Source organism: Cervus canadensis, chromosome 28 (assembly GCF_019320065.1).
Source record: "Cervus canadensis isolate Bull #8, Minnesota chromosome 28, ASM1932006v1, whole genome shotgun sequence".
Taxonomy (NCBI): Eukaryota; Metazoa; Chordata; class Mammalia; order Artiodactyla; family Cervidae; genus Cervus; species Cervus canadensis.
In genome coordinates this window covers 41,606,486-41,623,189 of record NC_057413.1, presented here as the reverse complement: position 1 = coordinate 41,623,189, position 16,704 = coordinate 41,606,486, and the positions used below count along the sequence as shown (strand labels likewise).

Genomic DNA, 16,704 nt, shown 5'->3' with positions numbered 1-16,704 from the left:
TCTTGGCTTTCTGAGCCTCAGCTTTCTCAGCTGCAAAATGGATTGGGAGGGAACTGATGAAGAGTTAAATGAGGATCAAATGAAATCACTCATGTAAAGCAATCTGCATAAGGACATGGAGTAAATCCTCGATAGATAATAGTTATTAGCTAGTCCTGCCTCCCCACTCTACAGAAGCAGGGGTGCTGGCCTTTTTAAACCATGAGCAGACAAGCCCCTTGGAGTGCGTTCTGCACTTCCCACAAATCCCCAGCCACCCAGGACTGAGACGCGTCTTCCCGCAGCCGCTGGGAGCAGCGGCAGGTTATAGGCTCTCAAGTGAGCCTCTCTCCAGGAATCACCCCCACAAGGACAGCCAGCATTCAAGGCCTGGTTGACGCTGGGGTGCAGGGGCACGGCCCCCATTTCTGACATCTCTAATGAGCTCAAACAGGATCAGCTGTGGCCTCTGCAGTTCCAACTGCCTCCTCTGCCTAGGGCTGCACCCCTCACCCTTCACCCCCACAGCTTTCCCAAGAAGCCTCCTAACACAAATCTCCATCTCAGAGTGCTTCTCAGAGACTCTGATCTACCAAACCCCTCAGTTACCATTAGCACTATTCAGCACTGTCATTCCTATCACTAAATCACCACTCTCATGGCAAAGGCAGACTAGCTGCTGGCAGGTAACCTTTCACCTTCAACTGAGCAGAGGCAGAGTGGCTGAGTCCACAGCCCTGTGTGCCCCCAGCACGTCAGCATTAGAACAGCACCCCAGTTGGGCTCCCCAGCCTGCGTCCTGGCGCACCCTCCCAGCGGCAGCACGCACTCACCAGGTGCGCTTGTTGTCAAAGAAGAGGACAAGGAAGAGCTTCTCTCCGGCCTCGGCCTGTTTCTGCTCGCCCAGCTTCAGCACATCCAGTGGGGGAACAGGGATGGGGACACCATTGTGCAGGAGGCCCTCCCGGGGCATCTTGGGGTCGATGATCTGGAAGCAGAGGGGAGAGGAGTCAGCAAGGGGCGGACGGGGTGAATTGTGCACCCTGCTGCAGGACTAAGCACTGAGCCACCCTACACCAGAGCTGTGTAGCGGATTGACCCTGCCTGACTCGGTGTTGGAGGGGCTGACCTCTTCCAATGACCCTCAGTACCCCAAACATAAACCTTGACTCTGTTTCCCCAGACACCATTCTAATCCTTCGGCTCTTTCCAATAAGACCTTCCAATAAGAAAGCTTGCTCCATCAACTGTCAGGCCCAAAGCTGAAAGAGAAGGTCTGGGAAGCCAGGGCATTGTCAGAAGTGAGTGGACTGTCTCTGATGTCCAGGCCAGATAGATAAACGTGTTCCTCCCAATGTCCCTTAGAGGAGAGGAATAAAGGCCATTTCCCTTCCAATTTCCCTTTAGAACCTGTATAATTCATTTCAAACTCTCAGGGGCATTCCTAGACACCATGGCTGTGGAAAAGGTTTTGCCTCAGCTAGAGGGCCCACCCCCTCGGTTTCACCTAAACATATCTTCTGGTTACCCGCCACCTTCCTGTCTATTATTCTTCCTGGTGTGTAGACCAGATACAATTTTAACATCCCATGGTAAGGTCAGAGAGAAGCCAAGAGACTGAGCTTGGAGGGCTGCTGGAGAGGGGGAGAATGATGTGGTTGGAAACAAAGGCCACTGGAAGAATCAGTCCTTGAGGCTGCATGCTCCACAGGGGCAGGGGCTCAGCAAAATGCCTGGTGGCATCAACACAACATAACTCACCAGTGCTACGAAGTACTGACACTGTTACTGAAGCTCCTAATTATTCACATATCATCTTATTTCATTCTCTTGCTAATGCTGAGAAGTCTGCTGACAAGTATTAGTCTACAGAGGAAAATGCCAAGCACAGTAGGATGCAGCTGTCTGGGACAAAAACCAGGCACCTGGACTTGAGGCTCGACTGCCCACTGCCTCTTGCACAGCCCTTGCTTCCAGAAGACCTGGCTGATAAAGTCTCTCTGCACCAAGGCCAGGGAGACTTGGAAACTTACCGAGGAAGCAGCTTTCCCCAGAGATGGAAAAATCGTAATTCCTATACCCTGTCCCAGGGGGCCTCTTCTCGTAATAATAAATTGCTCTATTTACTTCTGGGTGTCTGCCAGCTTCCTTACATCCGTCTCAAGATAAGCAGCTAAAAGCAGGTGCTCTGGTTAAGAGTTTACTTTAAGGAAGAACCACCCCTACCCTGCCCCCAGCTGTATGATTTGATAAAAACTCTAACTCCCAGCCTGTCTGTCCCTCCTGGGACTGATGCTAACGGTCCTAATGGGAATCACCAGACAGGCTCTCCTGAGCTTCCTCAATCACCAACAGTGGGGCTAGTGCCTGGCTGGGAAAGTGGGGGCAGCCTGTGAAAAATTTCCCCCCAAGGGCAGAAAGAAGATGGGAAAGTCTCCCTCTTAAGGAGAGGTCGCCTCCCTTTTTAAAGAAGACAGAGGCAAATGTACTCCAAATAATGGGCCACACTCACTCAAATGTTACGCAGATGTAAAATAACATGGAAATAAAGTTTATGATAACATTTAATATATTACATAATAAATGTGTACACCCACTATTGTTATAGCTATAATATATAAACAATAAATAGAAGGAACAATACAAAATGCTTACAGATGATATGTCAGGATGCTGGAGGTTTGTGTTGATTGTCTATACAAGCTTCTATAACGTAGATATGTAATTTTTACAGAAAAACTTTTTTTAAAGAGCAAGAGCCCCAAAAAATTAAAAACCATAGTCACTATATGTGCAAGTACATATTTAAGTATGTAGAGGAAAATGATTGGAAGAGTATAAACCAAAATAAAAAACAGAGGCTGTGTTCAGGTGGTAGGGTTTTCAGGTGATGGCTGAATTTCTTTAATTGCAAAAGAAAATTATAATTAAGAAGATAATTAAAAAGGAAAAAAAGAGACTAGTTTTAGACTGACTTTTTTGTATTGGGAGATTTAAAAAGACAAAACCAAACCTGCATAGCCTTAACCACTTCTTCAACAACTAACCTGGGGGTCTCACCGAGAGCAGAGCCTGTGAAGGCAGCCCCAGGCCCAACCTCCCTGGCGCTGGATCACAGGGTGGATTTCCCACCTGCCTCTGCTAAGGAGAGGGGAGGCTGGCAGCATGGGTTCCGATATGACTCCAGCAAGTGGTATAACCTCCGGGAGATACAGTTTCCTCACAAGCAGGAAAAAGATCAGAGTTCTTGTACTCGTTACCTGAAGAGGCTGCTGTGAGACCAGAAAGAGCCACAGACACAGATGAGCAAGGAGCGGCTCAGAGCTCTGTGTGCACACAGGCTGGCAGGGTGGTTCTCAGCCCTCGCTACAGATCACCAGGGAAGTTTTTTAAAAAAATATTCATGCTTGGGTCTGGTTTCAGAGTCTAATATGGTACTTCTGGGATGGGGCCTCAGTATCTGCATCGTTTAAAAAATTCCCCGAGATGATTTTGCTATGTCTCAAAGGTTAGAATCAGTATTTACCAGATGGACATGACCTTCCCAATCAAGGTGGTAAAAATAGAATTTTTAGCTACTATTGGTGGGAGAATAAACTGGAAAGTGAAAGTGTTAGTCGCTCAGCTGTATCCGACTCTTTGTGACACCATGGACTGTAGTCCCCCAGACTGCTCCTGTTCACGAGATTCTCCAAGCAAGAATATTGGAGTTGGGTAGCCATTCCCTTCTCCAGGGTGTTGAATCTGGGTCCCCTGCATTTAGGCAGATTCTTTGCTGAGTCACCAGGGAAGCCCCATATAAACTGGGATTGCCCCTAACTTTCTAAGGGGCAACTTGGCAATTTGTATCAGAATTCTACATATGCCCCAAAGAAGACATTTCTAAGACTTCTTCACTGTAAAGAAATAATCACAGATGTGCACAAATGTTAAACTACAGTGAAGCTTACCACTGGCTGTTTGTCATAGTGAAACATTCAAACTGATCTAAATAAGGTACACGCATATAACTGAAGATGACACAGCCATGAAAGTGATGCCGATAAAGAATGTTTGATGGCATGAGACACGTGTGCTCATGGTGTGCTGTTAAATAAAGGAAAGGTTAAACAGCACATGGTCTAATATTTATGCATTAAACAACAACAACAAAAAAAAAACAGGGCTGAGGGTATACATCAAGAGGTAATCTCTGAACAGATGGGACTGTGGGTGATTTTGAACTCAGTGGCTCAAAACACAGGCTTTGACATCACACACTGTCAAATTCCAACCCTGCCACTTAAAAGCTAGATGACCATGGGTAACAGATCTTCAGTGTTTTCCCCTACAAAATGAGAATAATCATACCTTTCTCCATATTTCAAGGACTTAGCATGACAGACATTTAGCCAAACATTAAGCATTATTAGCAGATTTTATAATTCTCTACAATAAGCACATTTAACTTTTATGCATAATAATAATTTTTCCATTTAGCAAATAAATATACTTTATTAAAACCCTAAGAGCCCTAGCCTCTGTCTGCATACTGTAACCTATTTTAAGTGCCCTAAGCCTAGCTGGTGTGACCCACCCAGGCTGGGATAAAACCTCCCTCCCTTCTGCAGCTAAAGGCACCCTGACTCCCAACCACACTCTGCTGGCTTGATCCAATCAGATAAGCCCTCGAGGCAAGGCAGGGGCCAGAACCCCCTAGGGGAGGGAGAATGGAAGGGCAGACTCACCAAGGCAGGGTAGGAGGGGTAACCTCGGCACTTGGCCCACACCAGCTCCAGGGGCTCCAGGTCTCCACGGTCTTCAAAGGGCATCAGGAGGCTTCTGCCTGGGGGTGGGGGAGGGGAGGAGACAGGGGGCTTGGAACAGTGCCCAGGAGGCCTGCCCGGGGCCTCCATTTGACTGGAGCAGCCCAGGAATGAGTCAACAACATCCCCTCCACCCTTCCTCTTCCCTACCCTCTCCTGAGTTCTTAAGACTAGATTAGGGGTCAGCAAACTTGTTCTTTAAAAGGTCAAATAGTACATATTTTAGGTTTTATGTGCTACATGTCTCCACTGCATCTACTCAACTCTGCTGTTGTATCATGAAAGCGGTCACAGGCAATTCCTAAATGAATGAGCATTGCTGTGTCCCCATAAAACAATTTCTGGACACTGAAATTTGAACTTTGTATATATTTTCGTATTACAAAATATTAATATCATTCTTCTTTTGATCTTCAATCATTTGAAAAAAATGTCAAAACCACTCTTAGCTCATGAAAGTGAAAGTGTTAGTCACTCAGTCGCGTCTAACTCTGCAACTCCATGAACTGTAGCCCACCAGACTCCTCTGTCCATAGAATTCTCCAGGCAAGAATACTGGAGTGGGTTGCCATTTCCTTCTCCAGGAAATCTTCCCGACCCAGAGATTGAACCTGGGTCTCCCGCATTGCAGGCAGATTTTTACCAAGTGAGCCAACAGGCAACAAGTTACAGTTTGCTGACCTCTAAACTAGAACCCTACCTAGGTTGATGTTCCTTGAAAAAATATAACTGCTTCATTACCAGGAATACAGAGTATACGGCAGCTTGGCAAAGCCACAGACTGCTCTCTGGGCCTCTGGATGGCAGCTTCATGGAAAAAGACGCCTAGGACAAATATCCCAGAAAACTACCAGCTAAATGAGTTCTCTCCTGACAGGGCCACACCTGGCTCCAGGTCACCTTGCTGCAGAGCACTCAGCAGAGGTTCTCTCTGTGCCTGTTTTGTCAGAGTCTTACACGGATCCTGGGGCAGACACAGGTCTTCAGCTTTCTTTGTTCTGCACCTAACGCACTAGCACACATGACGGGTCCTTCACAAACATCTCTGAACACGAAGAGGAACCTCCCTTCCCCTTCCCAGCCTATAAACTAGCAACAGTGAGGGGACCACACTCGACTAAGGAAAAACGCCCAAATTCCACAAAGTAGAAATTATGTTCCTAAGGAAACATTACCTCCCATGTTTATAATTTTTTTAAAAATGTATCACTGGTAATGAGGTCTTGTTTTCTACCTACTGAATCAATAGCGATAACCACAAAAAGATAAAAATCCAGTATGACTGAAGAGGCAGGCTGTGGGGACACTGGTGCAATCATATACTGCTGAGGAAATTGGGGACCAGTCTAATCCTTTCACAATATAATCTGGTGGCAAGTCTCAAGAGCCATAAAAAAAAGTATGAACCATCTGTTCCAGTAAATGCTTTCCCTGGGAATTTGTTCTTAGAAAAATAACTTCTAAAATGACTGAGAGGCATTTGGACAAAAATATGGGTTCACTGCATTATGTATAGTGTTAAAAGTTGGAAATAACCAAATGTCTAATGAAACAAGTAAGTAAATTATAATGCATTGACTGGAAGGTTAACATTGAAAAAAGCAATATATGAAAGAACATGAGTTCTGCTTTAGCATTCTGTTAAAAATGTGCCTGAAATAAATGGAAGGCAATGTAGAGAAATGAAGACAATGGTGTTAAGGTGATGGAACAGTGAAAGGTTGGTTTCCTTTTTAAATCTCCTTTGGCATCATTTTAATAATTACATGGTTCTTACAATAAGAATAAAATGTCACTACCAGAAACACAAAATACGTGCCAAATCCATTCCCAGTTATGCACTAGATGCTGTACAAGTTAATCCAGACATGAGCCCTGCCTTCTAGGCACTGACAGTCAGACAGCAATGAGATATGCAGGCATGCATTCATCAACACACATGAAAAAAGAAATGCATGCGAAGGGAAAATAAAGCAGTTGGGAATAGGAAAGAGAGGAAGAGAAGCCCTGAAGCCTGTATGTTAGACGGAAGCTTCAAAGATAGGGCATCCAGAGCGCACACCCTCCATGGGAGGGCTGGACACAGCTGTGCTCAGAGAACAGCTGCCCTGCAGCCGCCCCACCTGAGCACCACCTAGTCCTCTCCTGTGGCTCTGCCCTGCCCTTCATTCCCTCAGTCCAAGGAGATAACATCCAAGTATTTACTGTTTGGGCCTGCTGGAATAGACTCTCTCATGGGGAGAGGGGTGGAAGTACTGCATCACATGAAATTACAGGGTTATGTGTGAAATTCAGTAACATGGAGCAGACTGGAAATATCTGTCAGAAATACAAATGCATACTCCTTCAATATAGAAAGAGTGTATGTGCAGAAATACTCCCCAGGGATACAAAATGAGCTTTGTACCTGGTTGCTCACTCCAACACTGACTATGACAACAAATGAAAACAATCTAAATGTCCATCTGCAGAGGGCCAGCTGAGTACACGATAGCACTCCTATGTAGTGGGGCATTAGGCAGCCAATAAAAAGCACAGAAGAATCTCGAAGATATATTATTAACCAAAAAAAGGCATGGTTTAGAGGAATGTGCATGTTAGGCTTCCCTGCTCACTCTTTTGAATATATGCACAAGTTTTTGGCTGTGTACGTATGGATTACATCTGGAAAGACACAAAAGAAACCACTGAACACTGGCTCGTTCTGACTTTTTTCACCAAAGCTTGTGTCACTTTTTCAAAATAAGATGAATTATTTCAGAGGAAGGGGACATCTCCCTGCCCTGTGTCCAGTCTGGAGGACTCCAGGGTTTGGCTGTGGTTCTTCGGAAGGCCTGGTTCCCCCGGGTGCACCTGTACAGCACTCCTTACCTGAGCTGTTGTAGTCAGAGTCTCCGTTCACACCTTCCAGGAAAGGGACTCGAGACAGGGCTGGCTTCCCCCGGCTGCGTTTGGGAGGCATCAGACCACTGCATGTAGGGAGGGAGGGGAGTGAAATGAGCAGTTTAAACGACTAACACACCCACTTCTGCTCTCCACCTCTGCCGGGGGCAGAGTCGCAACAGCTCTTCAAGGAGAACGGTTTCTCACCTTCCCCTAAACATTCACACAAACCCATGACATACTTCTGACCAAAATGTTCCCACGAAGCTTAAGGAAACATGTCACCCATGTGGAAGGACTGAACTTGGAAAGTGAAGCCTGCTCCCCTGCCCAGGGACACTGGATTTCACCCAGAGGGTAGGTCACCCCAGGCACTTGTCAATCCTTCCAGAGTCTAAGCAGTCTGGCCACGAGGAGGGCCTGTTCTCACGTCTGCCCAGAATCCTTTACTCTGTGGTTCACATAGCTTGTCTAGAAACCAATTCCTTTTTGAGGCACAAAAATCTGCCTCATTCCCAAATTTTCTATAATGGACATGCCTTACTTCCTTAATTAGGAAAGACATTTTTAAATTGGAAAAACAATCCACTTCTCATTTCTACTTTATGTGTGTGAAGTTTTTCTTAGACAGAGATGGATTTTTTTAAACTAGCAAGCAGACGGGGTTTTTTTTTTAATGCGGTTATTGCAAGGAGAAAAAAAATCATGTATTAGATAAAGACTACATAGTAATAGGCAAAAATGAGACTAGTAATACAAGAATAATGATATAACTGGAACCCACATAGGCACTAGTATTTTTAAATTGCTTCCAATGCAATTTCTAATGTACCACCATAGTTAGAAGCCTTTGGGCAAGAATGATGTGGCTAAGGTTTTTTTTTTCCAATCAAACTTTAAAAACTATTACTGCTATATGCTACTGCTGCTAAGTTGTTTCAGTCGTGTCTGACTGTGAGACCCCATAGACGGCAGCCCACCAGGCTCCACCATCCCTGGGATTCTCCAGGCAAGAACACTGGAGTGGGTTGCCATTGCTTTCTGCAATTACTGCTATATAATTCTTCCAATAACAGAAATGCTTAAAAGGCAAGCCAACAACCTGTAGCAGAGCAGAAATGCTTAAGAAACCTCTAGTGGGAAAAAATAAGAAACCTCTAGTGGGATAAGAAGAGGTTGAAGTTAAGACTGGTTGGAGAGTAGAGTGCTCCTGTTTTACTGAATCATAACTGACTTTATCACGGTCTTACACAGAAAACCCAGCACAACCAGAACCCAATCAATCATAATCCTTCACTAACTAGCAGGTTGGGAGCTTTCCTCCTGCTGGTCAGGACCTGTTGGGGAAAAAAACAAAAGAACACCCAGTTCATATTCAGGATTCAGTTCTCACGCACCCTACAAAAATCTGTCACTGGGCTTAGAGAATCTGAGTCCCTGTAAAAATGTAAGAAACGGCAGTTCTATTAGGGAAATCTCTCCAAGTTTACATCATGGATCCAGGGAGACACCTCCAAATACAACAGAGGAGGTCGCAACCAAGTGGCTATGAGAGAAACTCTGGAGCCAAACTACCTGGGTTCAGAATCTGACTCTTTTACTCATTCATTCTGTTACCCTGAGCAAGGTACTTAACCTCTCTGAGGCTTGTGTTCTCCATGTGATACTATGAGGATTTAATGGGTTAATATACAGGAAGCACTCAGTACAGCACACACTAAGTACTCAATAAACAGCAGGTGTATAGTAAACATTGTTGTATGTGCAGGCTCAGTCGCTAAGTTGTATCCAACTCTTTGTGACTTCATGAACCAGGCTCCATAGGATTCTCCAGGAAAGAATGCTGGAGTGGGTTGCCATTTCCTCCCCCAGAGGATCTTCTCTACCCACCGATGGAGCTGAGGTTTCCTGCATCTCCTGCATCGGCAGGCCGATTCTTTGCTACTGAGCCATCTGGGGAGCCCAAATGTTATTATAAAAAAAGGCACTAAATTTTAATGTCTCACTTTAATATTATAAATTACGGAGGATGAGCTCCGAGAAGGATGAGCTCAATGGGGTAGGATACAACACCAAAACTAGATCCCTGTTTTCTTGTTTTACAGAAAAAAGCACAAGTAACTCAATCATGGCTGGCATTTCCACCCTCTCTCCAAGTTACCCAGGCCTAAGCAGACCACCCAATCTATAAATATTTTGTTTACTGGTTTAACATTTATCTCTCCTTTCTAGAAGATAAACTCCATGAGAACAGACATCTCATCAGGGCTTAGAACAGTGCCTGGCTCAATTAATAATTGAGTAAATGACCCATAGAAGAGAGGGCAGCTCCAACCTGCTCAGAAAATCATTAGAAAAGATAAATCCAAAGACAGGAGGGGAAGGGGATGGGATTAGTAACCAGAAATTCTTTCAAGGTTCTTTATCCTGCAATCATATGATTCCAGTCTAATTAATAAGGAAAATCTTCCTTTATGTACTTACCACCACAGTGTTAAGGAGGGAGGGAGAGAGAGAGAGAGAAAGAAAGACAGAAAAAATTCTGTGGTTTAAGTTCTAAATCTCCTGTTTCAAACCCTGAAATTCTACTGAGAACCACTGAGTTAAAGAGGAAATGCCTTCCAAGGGCATTGTTTCCACAGTGAGCAGGAACTCAGAGATACTGGTGGCTTTGGCATGCTCTGCAGAAAGGCAAGCAGTGTGAACAGGCAGGCTAGCCAGAGCCTGGCCTGGCTTGCTCCTGTGGCTCACAGCTGGGAAGAGTGCCCTTTGTGGAGGGAGGAGCCCAACACACCTTCTACTTTTAGTCATGGGCTAAGCGGGGACAGTGTGATAACCCCACTCCTACCCTACCCCAATGAACTGAGTTTCCAGGCACCCTATCTTTGAAAGGAGTCAGGAATTTCAACCCAGGACCAGGCTAGCAGCATCTGTATGATTCTGAAACCTCTGCCTCTTCTCTATGCCTAGTAACTGTGTACCCATCCACTCCCCTTTATGCTCCAGGGCTGCAACAAGGAGGGAGAAAGCCAGGACTTATCTGAGGCTTTGTGGGGAAGAAATCTCAAAGCACCCACTGAAATCTGGGCCCTGCTGTGGTGGGAGAGCAGCCCAGGCCCAACGGGCAGCACCAGGGTAAAGCGAGAACCCAATAGAACCTACACCCAGCCTGCCTTGGAGGCAGTTCAAACAAAGACGCAGAGTTTTCTGGTGCTGTCTGGGATCTCCTCCCCCAACTCTGAAACCAGGATCCATCCAGTCGCCATGTGGAGGGACCACGAGGTCAGCCTTCTGGATAAATCATTTTCCCTTTGTGGCACCGAAAGTCTCCCATTTCCAAGAGTCCCACACTCCCTGGTATCTTGCAGAGGACACAACACAGCACAGTTTCAGTAAACTCTTAGACTTGGAAGATACTTGAAGGTTCTGCTCTCAGAAATCCTCCCTTTAGGTGAAAGAATGGGAAGAGAAACCCACCCCTTCCCAGATCAAGGATGGCAGACGAGCTGGGGCCTCGGTCAGAATAAAGGCTACATCAACCTTCTATCTGCTCATTTCTTACTCCCACACCACACTTCTAAAGGGGCCATTGCTATGATACCCCAAAAAGCAAAAGACAAAGCCATCTATAACTAGGTTATCTATGGGCTGGGGAGAGGGTGGGGACTGACTCGAACGTTAGCTTCCCTGAGCAGCACCGTCCCGGCTGTCCCCACCCCTGGAGCCCATTCAGCTCTGCAAACCCTGTGAAGCATGAGCGCCACCCCTCCCCTGCCGTCAGACCAGGCCTGACAGCCAAGGGTCATGGCGTTCCCTAGGAGCTACCAGAAGCATAGACAAGCGGCCTTGGGAGATAGCAGGGGTAGGGCAAGGAAAAACTGAGATCGGCGGGAGGAGGTTCAATCTGCAGCTGAAAGGAAATTAAACGGAGAGAGGTAGCACAGCTGCTGGCAAAGCTCTGGGACAAGGGTTCTTACCTGCAAGCTTCAAATGCCAGTCCACTGCTGAGACCCAAACTACATTCTGAGTCAGATCCACTTTCGGTGTGTTTTCCAAAGCCGTTGGTCACGCCTGCCAAGGACACACAGAGTGAGCGTGAGTGCAGAAACCCCCAACCCCTGACACATGCCGCAGTGTGAGGCAGCTGCCTTGGGAGGGCTTGGGAGGAGGGGTGGAGGCCAGCAGGTCCCTTCCCTTGGGCAACGGGTCTTGGGTGGTGGAGAGAACCTGATAAAGTGGTGGTGGGGGGGTGGAGATGGTGGGTAGCGCAAGGAACAGACACTGCATTTTCCTTCCCATCCTTCTGGGTATTCTTGAAGGAAACAGCCCACAGCTCATTCTAGTTATTGTCACTTGACTACAGTGGGAAATACCAAGACTTCCTCACCCTGGCTGGCTCACGAGACCCTGAATCTGCTTCTAATTTCAAGCCTCAATTATCGGGGAGTCTCCTCTGCCTCTTGGGGAGCCCACCCACCTTGCCTCTTCAGATAAATAGTCACACACCCTATCCATCACATGGCTGGCAACAACTAACTTCATTCTTTTGGGATGGTGTCAGGCTGGGACCGGATAAGGGCTGTGTCAGCCACACCCTTAGATATCTAGCAGAGCTAGTCAAAGTTGAGGATAGGGGAAACTTTTCAGCAGATCCAGAGAGATGAGACCTTCTCAGGATGGGGAGTCAGATTCCCTGGGTTCTACACTGGGCTCTGAAATATGGGTCCCTTTTCCTATTTAAGCCTTGACTTCTCCTTTCCTAAAGTGAAGGTAATACTTTTTTACTTATAGAGGATGCTATTAGGTATGAATAAGGGAAGGTCTATTTACAGCAGGAAGCCCTTCAGAGGCAAATGAAGACTGATCATCCCAGGGACATAACTTTCATCTGCTCTGAAATCTTCAACTCTCTATCTATCTATCCAATTCTCAACCACAATCCAGAATCCTACAAGTCTGATAGCTGAGCCAAGTGCTCAAGAGCTCGGAGTCACATATACCTCAGCCAGAAAAACTGAAGCAAGTTACACCTGTGAGAGCAGGTGTCTGAGCCAACACATCCGTGCCCTAACCTGGCTCTGCCTCGAACATTACCACCTCAATTTAAATCACGAAAGCCAGCTGTGCCTCATTTGTAAAGGATCAACACCTGCTTTTGTGAGACTCCACTAAGGCTGTGCAAAAACATTCTCACCAAGTAGCTGAGATAGTGGAGGAGAAGCAGCCCACTATCTTCAGCCCCAAGCAGTGGGCCCTCTCAGGCTGCATGAGCCTGACATCCAGATCTACTTCCCTACGGCAGGATCTTTCATTTTTAGTGCACCGTGCCGTTTGGCTGTGCCTGATATAGCTCAACAGATGACAACAATAACAGCTACCATCTACCGCTATGTACCAAGTGCTTTATATAGGCTGCTTCCAATCCTTAAAGCCCTGCAAAGAAGTATCACTAGCCTCATGTCAGAAATAAGGAATAGAATCAGAGAGGTTAACTGATATGCCCCAGGATACGCAGCTGGCAAGAAGATGGGATTTGAACTCAAGTCTGCCTAATTAACTTCGGGGCTTCCCAGGTGGCATAGTGGTAAAGAAACTGCCTGCCAATGCAGGAGACATAAAAGACGCCAGTTCGATCCCTGGGTTGGAAGATCTCCTGGAGGAGGGCAAAGCAACCCACTCCAGTATTCTTGCCTGGAAAATCACATGGAGAGAGGAGCCTGGTGGGACACGACGACTGAAGCGACTTACTGCACACACACAGCCTACTTCAGGCTCAAGTTCTACACACACATACCACACACACACAGCCTACTTCAGGCTCAAGTTCTACACACACATACCACACACACACAGCCTACTTCAGGCTCAAGTTACACACACATACCACACACACACAGCCTACTTCAGGCTCAAGTTACACACACATACCACACACACACAGCCTACTTCAGTCTCAAGTTCCCAACACACACACACACACACAGCCTACTTCAGGCTCAAGTTACACACACATACCACACACACACAGCCTACTTCAGGCTCAAGTTCCCAACACACACACACACACACACACAGCCTACTTCAGGCTCAAGTTACACACATATACACAGCCTACTTCACACACACAGGCTACTTCAGCCTCAAGTTACACACACACACACACACACCCTACTTCAGGCTCAAGTTCCTGACTCTACATACCATCCTACTGCCCTAATACAGGCAAGCTTGGGCCAGATGGGAAGGGAAGGTATTACTCAAAACAAAGTGTTAGGCAGGAAGCAAGCAAAACAGAGAAAAGCATGTGTTAACCACACAGTCCAAACCCACCCACATAACAGGACATGAGAAGCAAAACCCAGGGCAGGCCCCTTCCTGCCAAGTGAGCTGGGCTTCCATATCCCACCAGGACTAAACTACTGCTCTGTCTGGTAACGGAGATCCGGCACGTTCAGGCCCACCTCGCCCAGTGTGTTGGTTCCTGATGCTCCGGGAAGCCCCTCTCCAAACTGTTCCTCACAGGAACTCTGTCCTTGGTTCCACATACCACAGCCTGAGCTCTTTGCTTTTTACTCTGTCCTCATCCTCAGGGCCAGCTCAGGCACTGTCCCCTCATGAAACCTTCCCAACCCTCTCAGCTCTCATTCTCTGAACACCTCTAGCAGTGCCGTCACCTGACACATAACCACACACTGTCCAGCACTGGGGCATCTCTGCACCTCAGGACACCATCCAGCCTCCCCACTGGGCCATGAACTCTTTCAGTGCTGCTCCTGAGTCTGACTTATTCCTGCCAGTGAGCAGCCTGTGCTGGACATGCAGTGAGGACTCCTTGGTGACAAGCCCTGAATACTATCTCCCATGATCCCTTGGCTCATTTTGCTGTGGCCACAGGTTCTTGTCTCTCACACATGCAAGCATGTTTCCACACACAGGGCCTGTGCACTTGCTAGTCTGTTTTTTTTGGAACATCCTTTTCCCAGATACCCAAAAAGCTCACACCTCTGGCTCCTTATTACTCAAATGTCACCTCCTCAGAAAACCTTCCCTGGCCACCCTCTATAATACCACCTCAGCACCCCCTATCCCCCTTCCCTGCTGGACTTTTCTCCACTGTTTTTAATATGAGATACAATTTACTTACTTGCTTTCAGTCTAACTCCTCTACAAGGGACCTATTTGTTTTACTTAATGACTCCCCCTCCACACACGGCAGTGCCTACAATAATGCCTGATATAAATATCTGATAAATGAATGAACTAAAATGAAGGTAGGAACCATTTTATCACATACAGCTTTGTATTCCCCTAAGGGCCAAAGAGAGCCCCAGACACAATCTGGCCCTCTCAAAACACTTCTCAAAGCCCGGTTCCCCAGGCCACTGCTCATGTGCCAGGCCCAACTGTGAGCTGTGGAGCCAGCCTCAATGCTACTACTGGCATCCACAGGGGCGACTACAGATATAGCTGACTGGGGGAGGTGCTGGTTGCCAAGCAAAGCAGGAAAGCATATGAGGAGTGAGAGAAGTCTCAGGTGAGGTCACCTGTCTCTTCCTCCTGCTGGGGGGACCTCTCCCCTTCGCTTTGACTACAGCTCCTGCTCCTCGGCCGCTTCCGGGAGTGTCGTTCGTCCTCGATGCTGGCGGGAGACACGGGAGAGTCCACTGTGCTGTTGTCCTCACCATTCTCCAGGGCCCTGTCTGGGCTCCTCTGGAGCTTAACCCCGTTCCTGGCCTTCTTGAAAAGGACTGATGTGCGGCGGCCCACGCCACTGAGTGGGGTGCCAGTGGGGGATGTGTCGGGGGCCATAAGGGACACTCTGTTGATGCCATTGTCACTGAGTAAGCGTTGCAAGGGCTCACTCCCTAGCTGCAGAGGTGATTTTTCCAAAAGCTCATCTTCTTCCACTTTTCTGGGCTTGAGGAATCGGCTTGGAGGTTTGCTATCATTGATGGGTTTCAGAGTGGGGGGATCTGGAGGGGATTCTTGCTCAGACAAGGAAGGTGCAGGTCCAGTGGGTTCCAGGGTTGGTGGGGGAGGCATTTTGGAGTCATCTGTTAGAGAAAAAGAGAACCTGCTTGAACATTTTAGAAAAAGTCTGCCCCTACAAGTCGGATAATGACACTGACAACTAACAACCAAAAGCATAGGCTGTTAGAACACTTGAGATGCATCCCAGGTCTCAGATTTGAGGTGAAGAAAAGGTAGGACTAAATTGTGTCTATGAGCTTCCCAGGTGGCTCAGTGGTAAAGAATTTGTCTGCCAAGTAGAAGACATGGGTCCAATCCCTGGGTTGGGAAGATCCCTCAGAGAAGGAAATGGATGAAGTGATCGATAATAAATAAAATGCGTATTGTCTTAAAAAAAAAAAAAGAGAAGGAAATGGCAACCCACTCCAGTATTCTTGCCTGGAAAATTTCATGAACAGAGGAGCCTAGTGGGTTACAGTCCATGGGGTCGCAAGAGATGGACATGACTTATCAACTAAACAGAAGCAGCAGTAAATTTTGTCTACACTAGTAGCTCTCAACCCTGGCTATGTATTAAGAGTCACTTAGAAAGTTTCTTAAAAATTCCAATGGTGAGGTCCCACCTCAGACAAACTGAAACCAAATCGCTAAAGATGGAATTCTTTTTTTTTAAAAAAAAAAAAAAAAGCATTTACCAGGTGAGTCTGATGAAGATAGGGTTACAAACCCCTACACCCAAGAAAGCCCAAAGCCCTCTGATTAATCAATAATTAGATAAGTCTCAACCTCACAAATTAAGGGTCTACAACGGTCTAGACCCAGGTATTTTCCCATCTGTCAATGTATTTTGTTTCATATCATGTAAGTGAAGCAAGCAGGACAAGCAGATAGAATAAGCTTACAGATAGGAAAAATGAGAGCAAAGAATTTAAATCAGTGGCTCCCAAACATGTCTGTTCAACCTCCACCTTGAAACTTTTAAAAATTGAGACTTTTAAGAGAGCTCAAATTTCCCTAATCTGAGTTTCTGGAACATGAAGACTAGAAATTTTTGAAATCTCTAGAA

The 16,704-nt window shown here is 46.6% G+C and overlaps 1 protein-coding gene across 4 annotated transcripts in view; it reads right to left on the bottom strand.

Moving 5' to 3' along the window:
* Positions 1-16,704, bottom strand: part of BRPF3 (bromodomain and PHD finger containing 3) — a 34,828-nt gene that overhangs the window by 2,740 nt on the left and 15,384 nt on the right. For all 4 annotated transcript variants that reach the window (XM_043449819.1, XM_043449818.1, XM_043449820.1 and 1 more), the window contains exons 8-12: positions 15,212-15,721; positions 11,645-11,738; positions 7,656-7,753; positions 4,707-4,804; positions 813-967 (exon numbers count right to left, since the gene is read on the bottom strand). In XM_043449819.1, coding sequence (XP_043305754.1) covers positions 813-967; positions 4,707-4,804; positions 7,656-7,753; positions 11,645-11,738; positions 15,212-15,721 — 955 coding nt within the window. The remainder of the gene's footprint in view (positions 1-812; positions 968-4,706; positions 4,805-7,655; positions 7,754-11,644; positions 11,739-15,211; positions 15,722-16,704) is intronic.